Here is a 15,896-nt window from a genome sequence, read left to right on the forward strand (position 1 = left end):
TTTTAGCACACACATTTCATCAGTTTTCATTCCATTTAATTAAATTATGCCAATCACAGTAACGAGAATACCACACATAAACAGATTTGGGAACAAAGTGCCTCTTGGTAAGCGCTTAACTCAGTGTGTGGACATCTTCCCCATGGCTCCCACCCAGCAAGCTGGGAGAGTCTATGCCAGTCAGAACTCTGTTAGGAGGGGATGGAGAGAGCTGGGAAAGGTTAGGAAAGAGGCCTTCTACTGCACTGTGATTTATCTCTCAGAGAATTCTCTCTGTGAGCACTTCTAAAGCCAGGGCTGTATCTTGGTAATGCCCGGCATATTGTAAGCACACAATGAATATATATCCAATGAAAGAATTTACCTTGACTGTCTTTAATTATTCCCACACCATTAAGAGAACACAGAGCAATGTTTCATCAAACTGAAGAGGGGGGCAGCCCATAGAAAGATGAGAAAATTACCAAGATTATCACAGGAATTGATGAAGCAAAAGGAAGAAGGAAAAAACCTAGTTCAATAATTCCATCCCAAGTACCCTAATCCAAAGGTCAAAAACCTTATTTACCTTCTTAGGAACCCAACACATGGTCTGACACTGGGAAGTGGAGAAGGTGAAGAGTTGGTTGTGGGTTCCTTCTTAGGCAAGTTTTTAAATTGAAATCTCAGAATTTAATCAGACCTTTCAACCAGGTGAAGAGACTTTTATGATAACAGATTTTTTTTTTCTGAGACAACAATTACTAACAAATACTGAATACTTAATCTTGCCAAGCACTGTGGTAAGCATACCACGTGCATTTATTCAGTATCTGCATAACAATTGTACTGAATTGTTCAAATTCATTCAAAGACACATAGCCTGTCAAACTGGAATCAGGATTTGAATCCAATGCCCATGTTCTTAATCACTGTACCATACTGCCTAATTCAGCTCACCTTTTCTTATAAATAACATAATTTTAATATTTTGCCATAGGGGTTTTGTTAGTGTACTTCCCAAAGGTACAGCAGAATCTTTAATTAAAAAGTTGAAGTTAATTCTCAAATAGCTAACACTAACTGTATGTTCACTGAAGAAGAAAAAACAACTATATGTTATTAACAAACATTTAACAAGCGATTGCTTAATCACTTGAAAACAAGGAGTTAAAGTAATTCAATGGCCACTTCTCAGTTATTGAGTACTTATTATGCGCTTGTCCTTGCCCCTGCTCTCAGGAAGCTCAGTCTGGTGGGAGAGATGCATGATTGCCATACAGTTTTAGTAAATGCTAATAGCAACTTGTAGGAAGGGCTCCGGCATGTCCAAGGGTGAGGTGGGGCAGCGGGGGAGGTGAAGGGGAAAAGGAGGTTATAAAGAACCTGATATTTAACTCGGGCATTTCTTCTGTAAGCAGAGGAGAAATATGATCAGAATTTCATTTTAGAATAACCACTCCAGAAGTAGAGAGCATGAGGCAGGGGAGAGAAAGCATGAAAACCAGATGGCTGGTGAGGATCTGCTGTAAAAGTCTAGGTAAGAGGCATGGAATGTATATCTAAAATGAGTGAACTGTATGGTTATGTGACTTATATCTCCAAAAGCTGTTAAAAAATAAGTCTAGATGAGAAATGGTGAGAGCCTAAACTCAAACCATGCCAGTGGTAACAGGGAAGAGAAACTAAACAGATATTCAGAAGTCAGAATCAGCAAGACCTGATGCGTGATGGATGGGTGGGAGGGAGGGCTGAACTCAGATGTGGGAACAAGACTAGTAAGAGAGAAGAAAAATGGAATCATATCACAGGATGGAAACAGGCACATAAGAGAAGGCAATTAATACTTAAGTAAGAAACTTCAGCACAAACAAAACCAATTCAGTGTTATTATGAAGAACCAAGCCCATGGAAATGCATCAGTGGAGACATATGAGCCAACTGCTAAAGGATTAACTCATTAACAATGGTGGTACTGTGAAGTTATCACTTTTTCACCTCCTCCTCTGTGTCACACCTGGTGCCATCACTTCTTGTGTACAATACCAATGCTCTCATTTTACATCTAAGGAAACCAAGGTGTGCAGAGATTACGGGGAAGAGCTGAAATTCTAATTCATCTACCTCCTGACTCTGACACCCCAAGCTACTTCCATGCTGCTATACTGCATGCTTAACAAATGATGATAGAATGATAATAAAAATAACAAAAGCTTCATTGTGCCATTGCAGAGATGGTTAGAACTGCAACTCACATCCACTGTACCTTGACCAAGCGTCCAGCTCTGTGTTTGGCATTTTACATGTACAGTATCTTGCCTTGTAAGAGTGATAACAAGACCTGCAATTTGTTCAGCACCTGCTCCATTCCAGACACTTGTGATTAGGGTTACACATGTGTCATTTCTACTATACTCCTCAGAGCATCCCTGGAAAGGATGCTGCACTGGGCTCAATATGCAGTCAAGGAGATGAGCTTTCAAGACAAGGTGACTGGCCCAGGGCCACAGTGCATTAAGAGGCAGTACAGAAATAGAATCTCCATAGTTTGAAATATCTATATGTAGATACAAATACAGATGTAAATCAATCAAGAGACAGAGAGTAAGCACATATACGGCAGAATGTTCAAAATTAGTGACTCCTAATAAAGGGATATATAGGGATTATCTGTATTATGCTTGCAACTTGTCTTAAGTATGAAACTAATTTTTTTAAAAAATAGGAAAATAAAGCCTGTGAGTCGGAGCACAAAAGAACCCTAAGGGTTCAGTCCACTCTCAGAAGACACCTTTAGTCATTACAAAGAGATGAGAATCAACTCTGTTTCTGAGCAGCACCAGACAAAAAATTACCTAACTTACGTTCTTTTGTAAAATAAAGAAACTGCAATTCAGTAGTATTTTAAAAACTACCAATTAAACATGCATGGTGCAGACTGGCTTGCTGGTCACCAGAACCTAACCATCAGAAATGCAGTGCAACTTCTAGGGGAGTTAATTCATTTTCACCCTAGAAAAAGAACAGCATTTAGTAGGTGAATTGTTAGCATTCAATATGTTTGCTGCATCTTGCCAAGTGTAAAATTAAAAGAAAACTGTGAATGCATTTAATGCTAAAATGAAAGATTATCAAACATTTGATATATAGAGGATTTTAGGACATTTCTATCTTTTAGGAAATGGAGATATTTGTGTAATTCTGCATTTAACATAGTGATCCTTTCCTTGAAATTACATCAAAGAAGTGAGCTAAATTTGTCTCAGAAGTGAAGATAATGATGATTATTTAAGAGAAATTATTTAGATACTGACTTAATGCTGTGGGCTGAACTTTATGAAATTCCCAATATCTGACTATTTTTAACCCAGAAAATGGCATTTCACATGATTCTATCATATGGTTTCACATACTGGTAGGCCATTCTCTTGGTCAATCTGTAATAAATTTCTGCAACTATTATACAAATAAAAGTAGTGTTCAAGTCTCATGAATTTTTAAAGGAAACACTAGATGGCAGCAAATACACAAAAGTTGTAACATGACACTGAGTTACCAACAGAAAATAATGATCGTTTTGTCTTTTATTCAATTTTACATTGCATACTCAATCAAGCTTTAAAAAAAAAATCTAAAATTTTCTTTTTAATTAAAAAAAATCCTGGGACTTCCCTGGTGGCACAGTGGTTAAGAATCTGCCTGCCAATGCAGGGGACAGGGGTTTGAGCCCTAGTCCGGGAAGATCCCACATGCCGTGGAGCAACTAAGCCCGTGCGCCACAACTACTAAGCCTGAGCTCTAGAGCCCGTGAGCCACAACTACTGAGCCCGCGTGCCACAACTACTGAGCCCACGTGCCACAACTACTGAAACCCGCGTGCCACAACTAATGAGCCCACGTGCCACAACTATGGAAACCCGCATGCCTAGAGCCCGTGCTCCACAACAAGAGAAGCCACCACAATGAGAAGCCTGCGCACCGCAACGAAGAGTAGACCCTGCTCGTTGCAACTAGAGAAAGCCTGAGCGCAGCAATGAAGACCCAAGGCAGCCAAAAAAATAAATATAATTTTAAAAAAACAAACCCTAAGGTTTCTCCTCACAAGATTTTTAAATAGAGGCTTATTTCTGTTGTACTCTAAGGAACCAGTTTACATAATGACAGTAAAACAGTTACTTTAATACTATATGAAGAGACTAAAAATGTAAGAGGAGGCATAAGGGTTAGAACCTCAGGGCAACAACAAAGTACACGTTAAAACTTGCAGATTAAGTGAATACATGAGTATTAGACTAGCAAAATCAGTCTGCAACACTTGAGGTTAGCCATGTACAGGACAGTCTTATGGGCCAGGAAATCTCCCACATTAATTAAGAAGAAGCAGGATGTGGCTATCTGATTAAGAGATCACCAATACAAAAGAAGACAGTGGTCTAATTAATGGGAATATACAGGAAGACTGGGCCAGCCAAAAGTCTAGAGAAAGTGAAGGCAAAATCAAGAAGTGGGCAGTACTGAAATCATCCAGCATTGTTCAGAAGTTGGCGATGGACACCAAGATCTGGCTCATGAAAGAGCTCTGCTCTGTTTGAAGGAAGGGATGGTTTTCAGGTTTCCTGCGTCTCTCAAGACTATTACACTTCTCCTGCTCTGCTTCTAAATTTACCAAGAAATCTTCTAATAACCAATTCCACTTCTACTTTTTTATTTATTTATTTTTAATTTATTTATTTTATTTTTTTATTTTTGGCTGCATTGCATCTTCGTTGCTGAGCCCAGGCTTTCACTAGTTGCGGTGAGCGGGGGCTACTCTTCGTTGTAGTGCGTGGACTTCTCATTGCGGTGGCTTCTCTTGTTGCAGAGCACAGGCTCTAGGCACATGGGCTTCAGTAGCTGTGGCGTGTGGGCTCTAAAGCACAGGCTCAGTAGTTGTGGCGCACGGGCTTAGATGCTCCGCGGCTTGTGGGATCTTCCCGGACCAGGGCTCGAACCAGTGTCCCCTGCACTGGCAGGCGGATTCTTAACCACTGTGCTACCAAGGAAACCCTCCACTTCTACTTTAACACTGATGGTTATAAGCACTGGAAAAGTCTCCTTATGGTAGATTAACTACCTGGTATTCTGGTCAGTCCCCTGTGAGTCTCATGATTTTTAAGTGTAAGTCAGCCACAAAGCCTTATTAGCTCTGGATGTGCTGGCAAAGGCAACTTCCAAGGTCTGCAAAGTTAAGGGCCATATCTTAAATCAAGAAGATGCACTGTGAGCCTGGCCAGCTGGCCATCCCCTGTCTAAGGTACCTCTGTTTTGTTCTCTTACGCCACAGGTAATAAATTGCCTTGCAAATAGCTCTCCAAAATCCTGTTCAACTCACAAAATTCAAAACAGACCTACTTTTATCTGCAAAGCCATTCTTTCCCTTCCTAGTTGCTGCTGTCTAAAATCATTCTCCAAAATGCATACTCTACATACAGCTTCTATCATGAACACAGATTCCTATCAAATACACTAAAAGAGCAAACAGAGCAAAGCAGAATATATTTCTTTAGCCACCATTAGAAATGTACAAGTTCACAATTCCATTTCTTATGGTCAGCCCTATGTCCAGAATCACTGCTCTATGATCCTACTAAATTCTACTTTGATAAATCTCCACTACTGCTCTATTTTTTTAGTATCTAAAAATGAAAGATCACAATATTCCTGACAACTATAATCACTAGCAACAAAAAAATTCCTGCAAATTCTTCCATTTGCAAACTGGTTAGTGCTTAATTTTCAAGATGTTACGGTAATCTGTATTCAGAAACATGATAAACAAGACAAATATCTAAAAAGTACACAGACAGCCTACTTGTACTTGGTATGTGAAATTATGAGTCTTCCTACACGTTACATTTTGGAGTTTTAGAGTGTTTTGCAATGAATCCCACACCTATTGCAAATGAGACTTAAGTCATGATCAAAAAGCATTTCTTAGGATTTATCTGCTTTAGAAAGTGGAAGTGACAGATTCCCACACCCTCAAACAGACTGAAAAAAAAACCATTAAATCTATAGAATTCTATTTCAAATAGGATTTATCTCCTCAACACTAGACAGGCCAGCACAAAGGCTGGAAAAATCACTGTCGTGTTAGCACCACGGTGACTTTTTTGTAGTAGTCAATAACCAGGAATGGACAGCCTTGATCCTCATGTGTTCCCATTACCTGAGCCACTTTGCTTTCTTACCAGTAAATGCATGTCGCTAAACTGCCCATCACTGACAGCCAGGGACATCACTGCCTTAGAATAACACAGGCATCTGACGTAGAGACTATTTAAAACAGGTCTAAATGTTCACTTACCTCTACTGCTACTACAATCAAAATGAGGTCGGCTTTTGACTCTGGAAAGAGCGCATTCACTTGTGGTGACATTCCAATCAGAGCACAGTTAGTGACCACAGATATAACACTCATTGTTTCAAAAGCCAACTGAAAGAAAAAAGAAATGTGAAATTAAAGACCATAAGAACTGCTTCCATATTTCCTCATCCTTTTTCATATTATCTGAAGTCTTTACTTAGTTCTAAACATTCCAAGGACATGTACAACTTTTTCTCTATAATGCCATGATTTTCGTTAGCTCAAAAAAGCCATACTGTTAGAGGTATTTCAGATACTTTGGGGTTGAATATCCCAAACAGTATGTTCTATCTTCCCAAATGGAGGTGGCCAGGGACCTGAATTGGGAACACATCCAAGAAAAATACACTATTAAAGTTACTTGACTCTATGCATAGCTAAAGGGAATCTAAACTAGGGCCGCCAGAGAGAATGTTTCACATTCAAAAACAGTTAGGTATGATTTCAAATAGAATTCATTTCGTGAAACTGTCCTTCTACTTTGACAGACCACATACCACATCTGGTTCAGCCATACCCAAGGCACCAGCGATAATGATCCCTTCCTAGCGGCATTTACTGAATCACCTGTAGAACTTCAGAAAAATACAGATGCCAGGCCCCACTGAGACCTACTAAGTAGACTGAGCCAGGGTCCCATGAAGGAAACTGGTGTGTATTACTGAGTATGGACTATGGAAACACTGTGACATTGTTCTTTCTTTTCTTTCCCTCTTTCTCTCTTTCTTTTTATGTACAGCACTTGGCGATCACTACTTAATAACAATGTCTAATTCTAAGAAATACAATTAACTATCAGAAATATAGAAGCAAAACAAAACATGATTGGATTCAAACTTAATAAAATCTTTTCCCAGGAAGAATATCTACCATCTTATAATATTTTAGAAATCCCTTGTGTAATCTTCTTATTTTTCCAGTTTTCTTTACAACAAATCTACTCAGGACTTTATCTTAAAATAGCTTTAAGTTTCTATTTATTGATTTATTATAAATTAGTTCAAAAATAAAATGTTATCAGTGTATAGGGAAGAGTCTCCTTGTCCCCTTTCTCCCCCTCGTCACCTCCTGTTCTCCCCATAAGATAATCACTATTATTGATTTCTTATGCATCTTTCCAGACACTGTATGCAAATAAATATAAGCAAACCTGAACATATACTTTCTTACTCTCTTCTCAGCATAATACACGTTGTCAGCCCCCTTGCTTTAGTCACTTAAAATGTCTTGGAGGATATTCTGTGTCAGTACTCAAACATCTCCCTCATTCTTAAGTCACAACGAAAGACTTAAGTCACAACTGCTTAAGTATTTCATTGCATCAATGTACCAAGGTTTATTTAACCATTTCCTTATTGCTTGCTATTACAAACAATGCTACAATTAGTAAACTTGCAAACACATCATTTAAGAAGTGTGGAAGTGGGATAAGTTCCTGAAAGTGGACTAGATGAGTCAAAGGTGCCACTGTGTTCATAATTTTGATAGATAAGACCAAGCTGAACTCCCCAGGGTTGACCAGTTCACTTTCCCATTGGCAGCACATGACAGTGTCTGGCTTCCTGCATTTTTAATATATTTCTAACTAAGCTTTTGGGTTTTTAAATATCACCTATACTGAGTTACAATTTACATAAAATAAATTGTACTCCTTTATGGTATACACTTCATTAACTTTTGATAAGTGTATTTACCAGTGAAACCACCATCACAAATAGGATATTTGCATTTTCCCCCAAAGATTCCTGGCCCCAAGCAAACCACCCCTCACTTTATACCTGGCCCCAAGCAAACACTGATCTGTTTTTTTGTCACTATATATTTATTAGTTTGACTTTCCAGAATTCTATATAATTAGAATCATACAGTATACATGCTTTTATGTCTGCTTCTTTCACTTGGCATACTGAATTTAATAATATTTTTATTGGAGTATAGTTGCTTTACAATGTTGAGTTTGTTTCTGCTGTACAGCAAAGTGAATCAGCTATATGAATACACATATCCCCTTTTTTGGATTTCCTTCCCACTGAGGTCACCACAAGCACTGAGTTGAGTTCCCTGTGCTATATAGTAGATTCTCATTAGCTATTCACTTTATACATAGTATCAGTAGTGTATTATGTTAATCCCAATCTCCCAATTCATCCCACACACACCCCTTCCCCCCTTGATATCCATACGTTTGGCCTCTATGTCTGTGTCTCTATTTCTGCTTTGTAAATAAGATTGTCTATACCAATGTTTCCACATTCCACATATATGCATTAATGTATGATATTTGTTTTTCTCTTTCTGACTTACTTCACTCTGTATGACAGTCTCAAGGTTCATCCACGTCTCTACAAATGACCCAATTTCATTCCTTTTTATGGCTGAGTAATATTCCATTGTATATACGTACCACAACTTCTTTATCCATTCCTGTCAATAGACATCTAGGTGGTTTCCATGCGCTGGCTATTGTAAATGGTGCTGCAATGAACATTGGGGTGCATCTGTCTTTTTCAATTATGGTTTTCTCTGGGTATATGCCCAGTAGTGGGATTGCTGGATCACATGGTAGTTCTATTTTTACTTTTTAAGGAACCTCCAAACTGTTCTCCATAGCAGCTGTATCAATTTACATTCCCACCACCAGTGTAAAAGGGTTCCCTTTTCTCCACACCCTCTCCAGCATTTACTGTTTGTAGACTTTGTGATGGTGGCCATTCTGACCAGTGTGAGGTGATATCTCATCGTACTTTTGATTTGCATTTTTCTAATAATTAGTGATGTTGAGCATCTTTTCATGTGTTTATTGATCATCTGCATCTGTCTATTGGCCACCTGCATCCATCTGTCTTCTTTGGATAAATGTCTATTTAGGTCTTCCACCCATTTTTTGATTGGGTTGTTTTTTTCATAATGAGCTGCATGAGCTGTCTGTATATTTTGGAGATTAATCATTTGTCAGTTGCTTTGTTTACAAATATTTTCTCCCATTGTGAGTTTTATAGTGTCTGGCCTTACATTTAGGTCTTGAATCCATTTTGAGTTTATTTTTGTGTATGGTGTTAGGGAGTGTTCTAATTTCATTCTTTTACATGTAGCTGTCCAGTTTTCCCAGCACCACTTATTGAAGAGGCTGTCTTTGCTCCATTGTATATTCTGGCCTCCTTTGTTATAGATAATGTGACCATAGTGTGCGTGGGTTTATCTATGGGCTTTCTATCCTGTTCCATTAATCTATATTTCTGTTTTTGTGCCAATACCATACTGTCTTGATTACTATAGCCCTGTAGTATAGTCTGAAGTCAGGTAGGGTGATTCCTCCAGCTCCATTTTTCTTTCTCAAGATTGCTTTTGCTATTTGAGGTCTTTTGTGTTTCCATACAAATTGTAAAATTTTTTGTTCTGGTCCTGTGAAAAATGCCATTGGTAGTTTGATAGGGATTGCACTGAATCTGTAGATTGCTTTGGGTAGTACATTTTCACAATATTGATTCTTCCAATCCAAGAACATGGTATATCTCTCCATCTGTTTGTGCCATCTTTGATTTCTCTCATCAGTATCTTACAGCTTTCTGCATACAGTTCTTTTGCCTCCTTAGGTAGGTTTATTCCTAGGTATTTTATTCTTTTTCTTGCAATGGTAAATGGGATTGTTTCCTTATTTCTCTTTCTGATCTTTCATTGTTAGTGTACAGGAATGCAAGAGATTTCTGTGTATTAATTTTGTACCCTGCGACTTTACTAAATTCATTGATTAGCCCTAGTAGTTTTCTGGTGGCAACTTTAGGATTTTCTATGTATAGTATCATGTCATCCGCAAACAGTGACAGTTTTACTTCTTCTTTGCCAATTTGGATTCCTTTTCTTTTTCTTCTCTGATTGCTGTGGCTAGGACTTCCAAAACTATGTTGAATAATAATGGTGAGAGTGGGCACCCTTGTCTTGCTCCTGATTTTAGAGGAAATGCTTTCAGTTTGTCACCATTGAGAATAATATTTACTGTGGGTTTGTCATATATGGACTTTATTATGTTGAGGTAAGTTGCCTCTATGCCCACTTTCTGGAGAGTTCTTTCATAAATGGGTGTTGAATTTTGTCAAAAGCTTTTTCTGCATCTATTGAGACGATCATATGGTTTTTTTCTTTAACTTGTTAATATGGTGTATCACATTGACTGATTTGCTTATATTGAAGAATCCTTGCATCCCTGGGATAAATCCCACCTGAATGGTGTATAATCCTTCTAATGTGTTGTTGGGTTTGGTTTGCTAGTGTTTTGTTGAGGATTTTTGCATCTATGTTCATTAGTGATATTGGCTTGTAATTTTCTTTTTTTGTGATATCTTTGTCTGGTTTTGGTACCAGGGTGATGGTGGCCTTGTAGAATGAATTTGGAAGTGTTCCTCTCTGCAATGTTTTGAAGAGTTTGAGAAGGATAGGTGTTAGCTCTTCTCTAAATGTTTGATAGAGTTCACCTGTGAAGGCATCTTGTCCTGGACTTTGGTTTGTTGGAAGATTTTCAATCATAGTTTCAATTTCATTACCTGTGATTGGTCTGTTCATGTTTTCTATTTCTTCCTGGTTCAGTCTTGGAAGGTTGTACACCTTTCTAAGAATTTGTCCATTTCTTCCAGGTTGTCCATTTTATTGGCATATAGTTGCTTGTAGTAGTCTCTTATGATCTTTTGTATTCCTGCGGTGTCAGCTGTAACTTCTTTTTCATTTCTAATTTTATTGATGTGAGTCCTCTCCCTCTTTGTCTTGATGAGTCTGGCTAAAGGTTTATCAATTTTGTTTATCTTCTCAAAGAACCAGCTTTTAGTTTTACTAATCTTTGCTATTGTTTTCTTTGTTTCTATTTCATTTATTTCTGCTCTGATCTTTATGATTTCGTTCCTTCACCTAACTTGGGGTTTTGTTTCTTCTTCTTTCTCTAGTTGCTTTAGGTGTAGAGTTAGGTTGCTTGAGATTTTTCTTGCTTCTTGAGGTAGAACTGTATTGCTATAAAAATCCCTCTTAGAACTGCTTTTGCTGCATTGGGTCATTGTATTTTCATTGTCATTTGTTTCTAGCTATTTTTTGATTTCCTCAGTGATCTCTTGGTTATTTAGTAGTGCATTGTTTAGTCCCCATGTGTTTCTGGTTTTTACAGTTTTTTTTCCTGTAATTGATTTCTAATCTCGTAGTGTTGTAGTGGGAAAAGATGCTTGATACAATTTCAATTTTCTTACCTTTACCGAGGCTTGATTTTTGACCCTAGATGTGATCTATCCTGGAGAATGTTCCATGTGCAGTTGAGAAGAAAGTGTATTCTGCTGCTTTCAGGTGGAATGTCCTTTGAATATCATAAAAGTCTATCTGGTCTAATGTAGCACTGAAGGCTTGTGTTTCCTTATTAATTTTCTGTCTGGAGGATCTATCCATTGGTGGAAGTGGAGTGTTAAAGTCCCCCAATATTATTGTGTTACTGTCAATTTCCCCTTTTATGGCTGGTAGCATTTGCCTTATGTATTGAAGTGCTCCTATATTGGGTACATAAATATTTACAACTGCTATATCTTCTTCTTGGATTGATCCCTTGATCATTATGTAGTGCCCTTCCTTGTCTCTTATGACTGTCTTTATTTTGAAGTCTATTTTGTCTGATGTGAGTATCGCTACTCCAGCTTTCTTTTGATTTCCATTTGCATGGAGTATCTTTTTCCATCCCCTCACTTTCAGTCTGTATGTGTCCCTAGGTCTAAAGTGGGTCTCTTGTAGACAACATACATATGGGTCTTGTTTTGGTATCCATTTAGCCAGTCTGCGTCTTTTTTTGTTTTTTTTAAATTTATGTTTGGCTGCATCAGGTCTTGGTTGCAGAATGCGGGATCTTTGCTGAGGCACGCAGGATCTTTAGTTGTGGTGTGTGGGCTCTTTGTTGTGGTGCACAGGCTTCTCTCCAGTTGTAGCGTGCAGGTTTTCTCTTCTCTAGTTGTGGTACGCAGGTTCCAGAGCGCATGGGCTCTGTATTTTGCGGCACGCAGGCTCTAGCTGAGGTGCGTGAGCTCAGTAGTTGTGGCATGCAAGCTCAGTAGTTGTGGAACACGGGCTTAGTTTCCCCGCAGCATGTGGGATCTTAGTTCCCTGACCAGGGATCAAACCCATGTCCCCTGCATTGTAAGGTGATTCTTTAACCACTGGACCACCAGGAAAGTCCCCAGTCTGTGTTTTGATTGGAGCATTTAATCCATTTACATTTAAAGTAATTATCGATATGTATGTTCCTATTACCATTTTCTTAATTGTTTTGGGTTTGTTATTGTAGGTCTTTTCCTTCTCTTGTGTTTCCTGCCTAGAAAAGTTCTTTTAGCATTTGCTGCAAAGCTGGCCTGGTGGTGCTGAATTCTCTTAGCTTTTGCTTATCTGTAAAGTTTTTTTTTTCTCCATCAAATCTGAATCAGAGCCTTGCTGGATAGAGTAATCTTGGTTGTAGTTTTTCCCTTTCATCACTTTAAATATATCCTGCCACTCCCTTCTAGTCTACAGAGTTTCTGCTGAAAGATTAGCTGACAACCTTATGGGGATTTCCTCGTATGTTATTTGTTGCTTTTCCCTTGCTGCTTTTAATATTTTTTTCTTTGAATTTAATTTTTGTTAGTTTGATTAATATGCATCTTGGTGTGTTTCTCCTAGGGTTTATCCTGTATGGGACTCTCTGTGCTTCCTAGACTTGACTCTTTCCTTTCCATGTTAGGGAATTTTTTGACTATAATCTCTTCAAATATTTTCTCAGACCCTTTCTCTTTCGCTTCTTCTTCTGGGACCCCTATAATTCAAATGTTGGTGCATTTAACATTGCCCCAGAGGTCTCTGAGACTGTCCTCCATTCTCTCCATTCTTTGTTCTTTATTCTGCTCTGTGGTAGTTATTTCCACCATTCTATCTTCCAGCTCACTTATCCGTTCTTCTGCCTCAGTTATTCTGCTATTGATTCCTTCTAGTGTATTTTTAATTTCAGTTATTGTGTTGTTCATCACTGTTTGTTTGTTCTTTAGTTTTCCTAGGTCCTTGTTAAACGTTTCTTGTATTTCTTCCATTCTATTTCTGAGATTTTGGATCATCTTTACTATCATTACTCTGAATTCTTTTTCGGGTAGATTGCCTATTTCCTCTTCATTTATTTGGTCTTGTGGGGTTTTACCTTGTTCCTTCCTCTGCAACATATTTCTCTGTCTTCTCATTTTGTCTAAGATACTGTGTTTGAGGTCTTCTTTCTGCAGGCTGCCCCCAGTGAGTGAGGTTGGTCCAGTGACTTGTGTAGGCTTCCTGGTGGGAGAGACTGGCGCCTCTGTTCTGGTGGGTGGAGCTGGACCTTTTCCCTCTGACGGGCAGGGTCACATCAGGTGGTGTGTTTTGGGGTGTCTGTAGGCTTAGTACAACTTAGGCAGTCTATCTGCTAATGGGTGGGTTTGTGTTCCTGTCTCCCTTGTTGTTTGGCATGAGGTGTTCAGCACTGGAGCCAGCAGGCAGTTGACTGGAGCCAGGTCTTGGAGTTGAGATGGGGACCTCCAGGGGAGCTCTCACCGATTAATATTCCCTGGGGCCAGAAATTCTCTGGTGTTCCAGCGTCCTAGACTCTGCTCTCCCACGTCGGAGACTCAGGCCCAACCCCCGGCCTGGGAACCAAGGCCTGGTACCCCACAAGCCACACAGCTCGGAAAAAAAGGGGAAAAAATAAAAAGAAAAGAAGAAAAAGGGCGGGAAGAAAACAAATGAAAGCAAACAGACAAACAATACCCAAGACAAATGGCAAAGACAAAAACAAGCAAACAGAAACAGAAACAATTAAAAAAAAAAATGAACAAACAAAACCCCAAATGGTAAAAGCAAAACCAAACAAACAAAAAGCCGAACACATACACATACAAAATAAGAAACAAAAACAGAGAAAACAAAAAACAAGAGAACAACCAGATAAACAAATGAATCCCAAAACAAAATCAAACAATTAAAAACAAAACTAACAAAAATAAAAAACAAAACGAAAGCAGAATGCAAACTGAAGGAAAAAGCAAAGAAAACAGAACACAAAAATGAGAAAAAAAATTATAAAAAAGAACAAATAGAACAAAGGAAAGAAAAAAACAAGGAAAAAACAGAACAGCAAAAAAGTAATGAGAAATAGAAATATAAAAGAATTAAAAATATATTAAAAAATTTTTACACTAAATAAAAAGTAAAAACAAATTAAAAAACAGAACAGAACAAAACAAAACATAAAAAAACAGTAATAATTATATTTTTCTGGGGTCTCAGCTGTCAGTGTCCTTCTCCCCACCATGAGTCACAGCCAACCTTCACCTCCCCAGGAGGCCCTCCAAAACCCCTAGGTAAGTCTCTGGTCCCTCTGTGGGCACTGTGGGGGCAGCTCAGACTGGGACCTGGCCCAACTCCCATGTGTACTAGTCCCCAAAGACCAAAGCTGCTAGAGCTAGACTGATTTCAGTTATGGGAACACTCGTCCATTCAGATATTCCACAGATGCAGGGTTTACCAAGCCAATTGCAGGGATTTAATCTGTGTTTTGTGCAGCTGCATGGAAAGGTTTTTGTTCCTCTTCCTTAGTCGCCCCGCCCCTGGGGCTCATCTGTAGTTTTAGCCCCACTTCTGCATGTGGGCCATCCACAGGAGTCTGCTCCCGAGGCTGCCCTGGAGCACTCGAGTCTGCCCCAGTGAGGACAGGACGTGGAGGTGGCACAGCTGCCTGGTTTGCAGGGGCCCTGCTGGCGACAGGTGTATGGGAAAGCTGGCAGCCATGGGCGCAAGAGATCTGGCCCTAGTGGGAGCCTTTCCTAGCACCTGGCAGCTGGTACAAGAAGGTCAGCCCTGGTGGTGTCTTTTCCTAGCACCTGGCAGCAGGCATGAGAATGTCAGCTCTGGAGGAGGCTTTTCCTAGCACTTGGCGGGGCAGAGGGCCGGCGCATGGGGAGAGAGAGGCTGCAATGGTGGTTCCACCCCCTGTGTGTCACTCAACAGTGGTGCCTTGCTTCTATGGCAGTCTTGGTTTCCTCCACAAGCATTTCCAGTTGCAGATTACCTCTCTCCCATCCCCTCTGGCTGTCTCCTTGCAGCCAACAGCAGTCCTCCCCCTGGGTTTGTTCTCCAATCCCCACATTCCAGCTCTCAGCCCCCGTGTGCACTGGTGGACTCACATCCCAGTCTGGGATGCACAGGGCTGTGGCACGGACAATCTGTGTAGATCTTACTCTGTCCTATCTGCCACAGACCAGCCATTTCGTGCTCCTCTGACAGCCTCAGATGCTCCCCTTCTGTCCCAACTGATTTCCTCATCGGTGAGGGGGCTTCTCCAGATACAGGAACCTCTCCTCTGTTTCAGCTCCTCCCCAAGTATGCAGATCCCATCCTGCTTCCTCTCCTCTTCTTTTTCCCTTCTTTCTTTTGTCTTACCCAGTCATGTGGGGATCTCTCTTGTCCTTTCCAGTGTCCAAGGTCTTCTGCTAGTGTTCAGCCAGTG

The 15,896-nt window shown here is 39.6% G+C and overlaps 1 protein-coding gene across 1 annotated transcript in view; it reads right to left on the reverse strand.

Annotated features, from left to right (window-relative positions):
- ANO10 (anoctamin 10) overlaps positions 1 to 15,896 on the reverse strand; it is a 232,939-nt gene that overhangs the window by 162,612 nt on the left and 54,431 nt on the right. The window contains exon 11 of the mRNA XM_079712308.1: positions 6,326 to 6,454. Within this exon, the coding sequence (XP_079568434.1) occupies positions 6,326 to 6,454 (129 nt within the window). The remainder of the gene's footprint in view (positions 1 to 6,325; positions 6,455 to 15,896) is intronic.

The sequence above is a fragment of the Hyperoodon ampullatus genome, assembly GCF_949752795.1.
Source record: "Hyperoodon ampullatus genome assembly, chromosome: 10".
NCBI lineage: Eukaryota > Metazoa > Chordata > Mammalia > Artiodactyla > Ziphiidae > Hyperoodon > Hyperoodon ampullatus.